This window comes from Otolemur garnettii, unplaced genomic scaffold (genome assembly GCF_000181295.1).
Source record: "Otolemur garnettii isolate 467f Iridium unplaced genomic scaffold, OtoGar3 scaffold00077, whole genome shotgun sequence".
Lineage (NCBI taxonomy): Eukaryota > Metazoa > Chordata > Mammalia > Primates > Galagidae > Otolemur > Otolemur garnettii.
In genome coordinates, this window is record NW_003852472.1 from 1,256,259 (window position 1) to 1,262,461 (window position 6,203).

At 56.3% G+C, this 6,203-nt stretch overlaps 1 protein-coding gene across 1 annotated transcript; it reads right to left on the minus strand.

Moving 5' to 3' along the window:
* Positions 1 to 817: 817 nt before the first annotated feature.
* On the minus strand, positions 818 to 4,465 carry UPK3B (uroplakin 3B). Its single transcript, XM_003794180.1, has 6 exons — positions 4,381 to 4,465; positions 4,064 to 4,213; positions 3,538 to 3,763; positions 2,391 to 2,470; positions 1,420 to 1,549; positions 818 to 977 (listed from the first exon to the last, which is right to left on the minus strand). Exons 1-6 carry the CDS (start codon positions 4,463 to 4,465, stop codon positions 818 to 820), a joined length of 831 nt encoding a protein of 276 aa, XP_003794228.1.
* Positions 4,466 to 6,203: the final 1,738 nt, after the last annotated feature.

Genomic DNA, 6,203 nt, shown 5'->3' on the forward strand with positions numbered 1-6,203 from the left:
GGGCATCCGGCTGCTTGACTGCGGCGTCCCCGCGCCCCCATGTGGCGACAGCGGGAACCACCGGCCTTGAGGACCGACAGGCGCTCAGGAGTCTAGAGCGCGTTCTTCCAGGAAGTCGGGAGTAAGGCGATGGGGGAGGCTCATGGACCCCAAAGAGCTCAATGGGGTGATAGCCTCCCAACAGTACCAAGTAACATCTGTATATATGGTCATTTGAGGTCCATAGTAGTGAGCTCCCCAAAGTCAGGATTTGCCATGCTCAAAGCCCCATGTCTAACACTATGTGGCATACAGCAGGTGCTCAATAAATGCTTGTGACAGAAGTGAATAAGTGTGTAAGCCTTCCTTGTGGGTTGGAGGTGGTGGCCAGAATCGATAGCCAGATGGTCGTAATGTGCATCTGCACTGTCTGAACTTCCTGCAGGCAAGTCTCCTTCATAAGGGCCTGAGCTCCAGGACAGTAGAGATGCCTCTGCTGCTGATGGGTGCAACAGAGAAACCCAGGGTAGCTCAGGCCTCATATGCCTGTAAGGAGCCTAGGCCCTGGTACTCAGCAGAGCAAGTCATAGGAGGTCAGGCAGAGCAGAGACGAGGATGGAGGGGCAGTGGCTGCCCAACTTGACCACGGTTCCCTCCCCTAAACTCTCCTAAATGCACCTTAAGACAGGCTGGAGAGGGAGAGAAATGCAAAGCCAGAGCAGGGGTACTAAGGACATGTGGGACGGTTCCAGCTAGGACAAGGCAACACTGGGGTCTCAAGGGAACACGGGCACTGGCTCTCTGCCTGCTGCCCCTGGCCTCAGCCTCACAGGCCAAGCTAGGGGCTGAGGGTGGGGAGGGTGTCCAGGCCAGGCTCACAGCCCACAGGCAGTGTGGCAGCCTCACTGGGTGGGATGTGGTGGGTCATGTAGCGCTTTCCCATGAAGGAGCCAATCCGCAGTTGCTCGGGGGCCTCCTCAGGCCACCACAAGCTGGAGCTGGACAGGGAGAAGAAGAGAAGGCATATGTCAGGGCCTACTGCCCTTCCCACCTCCATCACCTGCAGCCTCTGATTCTGTCTTCCTTCTAGAACTAGCTGGAGACCCACCCCTCCAGGTGGCCACCCTGACTACCTTTGCATCAGGTAGCTAACTTGCCAGAGGGCCCATAGGGAGAAGTCAAGGTCCAGGAGGAGAAGGGCCCTGGCTGGGGACACAAAGGACAGGCTGGATTGAGGCAGCTCTTCCCCCAACTTGCCCTCAGAGGGTCTGTAGGACCACCTCACTGATCCCAAGGGGAGAGATACCCTGGGTGGGAATTCCCTGCACTGTCCCAGGGAAGGGGACTGCCCAGCTCAAAACAGTGTGAGTGGAGGGCTGGAGCTTGGGAGAGGAAAGGGCTCCAGGGATGGTGAGGGGCCCTTGGGGGTGTCACACTCACAAGTGCACAGTAGAGGCTGCCAGGAAGGCCAAGAGCAGGAGACTAGCCAGAGAAGAGAGGATGGAGGTGATGACTATCATGCTACCACTTCGTCGCCCTGGCCAAGTGTCAATGGAGCCTGGGTCCTTCCCTGCACATACAGTGGCTGCTGGGAGGCTGCCCCAAGACCCAAGTGGCTGTCACCTCCCACCCTCCCCACCCATGCTCATACCTCAAGATCTGGCTGACTTATGTCCCCACAAAGCCCCATGAACCATCTGATGTGTTCCTCTCAGTCAGGATGGCACAGCATCTGTGCTCTGCCCCCCACCCACTCCAGGACCACCCTTGGCTATAGCCTCCACCCTGGTCTTACCTTCTAAGTTCTTCCTAACTATGAGCCCCACCCACCCACTGCCAGGATATAGCAGGCAGGGTGCTGCAGGCCTCAAGATTTACCAGGGCACTGCCATGTGTCCTAGAGCCTGGTAGTCAAGGCATTCAGATGACAAGACCCCCACACCAAACCCCTGGTCTATCTTCCAGGCAACCCCCACCTGACACTTAGGCCTTGAAATGTGTGGTTTCCTTAGCCTGGTGACTCATACCTCTTGGGCTCTATTCAGAGAAACCTCCCAGGAACAACTATCACACCTGCCAGCCCAGACCCCAACTTGGGATTCTACACCATTCTCCTCCCACCCAGCAGGTGCTGGAATGTGCCTGGCTCCCCTAGAAGGACCACTTGTTTCAGCCCATGACTGGGCAGGGGCCTAGGCACTTGAAGTTTGGCACACTGGGGATAGGAAGAGTTGGTGCTCCTTGATGGGAGTGAACCAGTGCTTAGCACCAGGCTCTGTTGGGCTGGGCAAGGACACTGAGCAGGGGAGGGCTGGCCAAGCATGATAGCTTTGTAGAGGGGTTCTGGCCTGGAGAGGTGGGTGATTCCACAGGCAATGGAAGCCAGGGTGCCCCTCCCCACCCATCACTACCTTGGTGGAGAGTAATGTGGTCTGACCACCTGGTCTGGGCCTTGGGTGAGCCCCTGTCATCCATCAGGAGGAACTTCACACTGGGGACAGGAAGCAGTGGGAGAGGCTAATGAGACTCAGAGGCTCAAATGCCCCAGGCAAGGTATCCCTCTGTGGCCTGGCCCCAGGCAGCTTCTCTGGGATGTGCACCACTCATTGAAAACTGCCATGGCCAGGCCCTGCTCTGAGAACGCCCTGAGACTTCTCCAGCCATATGACCTGCGCCTTTGGCCCCAGTACCCAGGCTGTCCCTCTCCAGAAACTCAATCTGGGGCAGGCACACTGGTTTAGTGGCCCCTGTTACTAAATATCATATACACAAGGAGTAGGGTAAGGTGGCCCTGCAGGGCACATGAGGCAGGAGTTTCCAGTCTCCCAGATGGGTAGTGCTGGCCAAGAGGGATCTGTGAGACCTCAGAAGGAGTGAGGGCCCCCAACAGGGGCAGGCACTGGGCAAAAGGCCCAGAGGTGGGAGGCAGAGAGGGGGAGTGCTCAGTCACGGGGAGGCAGGACCCAGGCACCAAGAGTGTGGGAGGTGGGAGCTCTGAGCAGTGAGAGACAAAGCAGGCTAGTACGGGTGCTGTGGACAGGGTGGGGTGGGGCTGGAGCCAAGCCAGGGTGCAGCAGAGGAGGGAGAGGGAGAGGGCAGAGGGAGGCTGGGGGACAGGCAGTCCAACTATACCACCTGCATTTCTGTTCCCCTTAGGCCCTGTCCCCCTGAGAATACCTGATCAGACTCTAAGGAGATATCTGCTTTCCCCTTCTGTCTCTACCAAGACATTAATAGGCCACTTGGCACTCTGTGCCTCAGTTTCTGTAAAATGGGGTGGGACCCATCTCTCCTGCTCTCTTCACCGTACATCCCCTAGACTGGGTCTTAGCTTAGCCCCCAGGCCATTTCCTGCCCTGATGGCAGCCCCAAAGCCTCCTCATACCTTGACTAAGTCCCCACCTTTCCTGGTGTCCACCTCCTCAAGCCTGGGCTGCAGAGGAGAGGGCCCAAGCTTGCTCCATTGTCCCTGGGAAGATGCTAGGGAGGTTATCCCAGGCCCCAGAGACCCCTCCCTGATGCACAGTCCACTCCCAAGGCCCTGGAGAGACAACCCACCGGTAAGGTCCAGGACTAGAAAGAGGGGCATTGCAGTAGAGCTGCTGGTGGCAGCCATGGTCATTGCCCACTCGCAGCACGGGGGTGTCTCTACTGCTCCCCACAGGGTCCTCACAAGGCAGCTGGTCCAGGGAGAGGGGCAGCGTCATGTAATAGCCATCGGTCAGCAACTGTGGGAAGGCTGGGATCTCAGCAAAGGTCTGTGGGTTCTGGAAGCCCCTGGAGGCTGTAAGACAGAAGGACAGATCAGGGCGTGAGGGCAGAAATGGACCTTGTCGTGCTGACCCAGGGCCTGTGTTCACCACCCTCTAGCCCTGACCCCCCCCCCACATACCACTTCCTCCCTTGGGACCCGCAAATCAGACTTTGTCACCCTCTAAGAGTCTCTTTGGATTGGAACCAAATCCGCACCCACACTCTCAGTGGCGCCCTAGCAGGTCCCAAAATTGCAGGTGCTAGTGACAAACTCCTGGGGCACTGCATCCCTCAGCCCCTACCCTCACTGGGCCCTACAACAGCCCCTTACCATTGCTGTGGGCCACCACCAGCCAGATAGTATCTTTAGTGCCAGCATGCCCATCAAGGACACAGCGAGGCTGCTCCAGGGTGAAGGTGGTGGCAGTGACCTTCCCTTCCAGATCCCAGGCTGTTATCTGTGGCGTGTAGGGGATCAGCTCTGTGGGCATGGGCACAAAGGTGAGTGGTGGGGGCATCGGAGATTGTTATGAGCCCCCCCTGTGTCTGCCTCCCACAATCGCAGAGGGGTAGGCTGCTACCTATTGCAGCAGATGCCCCAGCCCCTTGGGTCTGGCCAGGAGCATCCATCCCGGGACCCCTACTCACCTAGGCTCAGGCTAGGCTGGAGCCAGCTCAGTACCACGAGGAGGAACAGCAGCCCCAGGAGAGGCTGCCTCTGGGGGAGCCCCATGCCACAGGTCTGTACCCCAGAGGTCAGAGGCTGGTCTGCTATCTCAAGCTGCACCCAACCCCCAGCACAACAGGCCTGGAGGAGCTGGTTATTCAGGCTACAGGGCAGGCCCCAGGCTGGAAAGACCTGTAAATGTAAACGCTCCCCTCACCCTCCCAGCAGCGCAGCCCATCACAGGCAGGGAGCTTGGTGGGCTCTGGAATGGGGCAGGCCAGTTCCTAGACCCACCACTGGGCTGAGAGAGGGGCCACTGGACCCCCAGTTGCCCACCAGGCCACCCCAGGGTCCAGCATCTGGATTGGGGTTCACCCAGTCTCCCAGTCCTGCGGAGGAGGCACAACCTCTGGAAACATGAGCTCAGGGCTGCATGCCTGAGATTCCTGGCCCCTGGTGCCAGGAGCCTCCCTCCCATCCCTACCCAAAGAGGGGAGTCCCACCCTGCCTTGCTCCAGTCCTGCTGGCCCTGCCCCCATGAGGCCACAGCCTCCCAGCTCACAGCCTGATCCCTTCTCCAAAGGAGAACTCTCTCAAACTCAGAGAAAGCACTGCAGAACTCTTGAGAAGTGACAAGCCTTCCACCTACACAACCCCCGTTGGTTCTCACTACAGTCTATGTAGACTTTTAAGATAAAACTCACAGCTTAGTGGCTTTTAGTATATTCACAGCATTATGCAATCATCACCACTAAATCAATTTTTTCATGCCCCTAAAATGTATCACTGCACTCATCTGACAGTCATTCCCCACCTCCCTGCCCCCACCCCCAGCAGCTACAAATCTGTCTGCATAGATTTGTCTTTATTGCACATTTCATAGAATGGAATCAACAATGTGGACATTGGTGTCTGGCTTTACTTAGCATATGTGCAAGGTCTATCCATGTTGTAGCTTGTGTCAGCACTTCATTCTTCCTAATGGCTGAGTAATACGTGTTCCACCATGTGGATGGACAGACCACCGTTTACTGAGCCATCTGCAGACAGGTTATTTGGGTAGTTTCCATCTTTTAGCTACTATGAATGATGTTGCCGTAAACATTCGTGTACAGGTTTGTTCGTGGCCATGTTTTCAGTTCCTTGTAGTGGAGCTGCTGAGTCACATGCTAACTCTCTCCCAGAAACTGTTTCTTTTCTTTTCTTTTTTGAGACAAGTGTCTCACTTTGTTGACCTTGGTAGAGTATTATGTTATCATAGCTCACGGCAACCTCAAACTCTTGGGCTCAGGTGATTCTCTTGCCTCAGCCTCCTGAGTAGCTGGGACTACAAGGTCCTTGCCACAGTGCCTAGCTATTTTTAGAGATGAGGTCTCTCTCTGGCTCAGGCTGGTCTTGAATCTGTGAGCTCGGGCAAATCCACCCGCCTAGGCTTCCCAAGTGCTAGGATTACAGGAGTGAGCCACTGTGCCTGGTTGAGGAACTATTTTCTAAAGTGGCAGCATTTCACGTTCACGCTGGCAGTGGATGAGGGTCCAATTTCTCCACTTCCTCTCCAGCACTGGTTATTTTCTTTGATTTATTGTCACTGGAGGCCAGCAGTTTCAGGCTGCGGTGAGCTATGATGATACCACTACCTCTACCCTGGGTGACAGAGACTCCCATCTCTTTTTTTTTTGAGACAGAGCCTCAAGCTATCCCCCTGGGTAGAGTGCCGTAACATCACAGCTCATAGCAACCTCCAACTCCTGGGCTCAAGCAAGTCTCCTGCCTCAGCCTCTCAAGTAGCTGGGACCACAGGCGC

Coding starts and splice junctions, on each gene's coding strand:
- UPK3B (XM_003794180.1), bottom strand. CDS start 4,465: ATGGGGCTCCCCCAGAGGCAGCCTCTCCTGGGGCTGCTGTTCCTCCTC. Junction 4,214..4,380: donor CCAGCCTAGCCTGAGCCTAG/GTGAGTAGGGGT, acceptor CCATGCCCACAG/AGCTGATCCCCTACACGCCA. Junction 2,471..3,537: donor TCTAGTCCTGGACCTTACCG/GTGGGTTGTCTC, acceptor TCCTGTCCCCAG/TGTGAAGTTCCTCCTGATGG.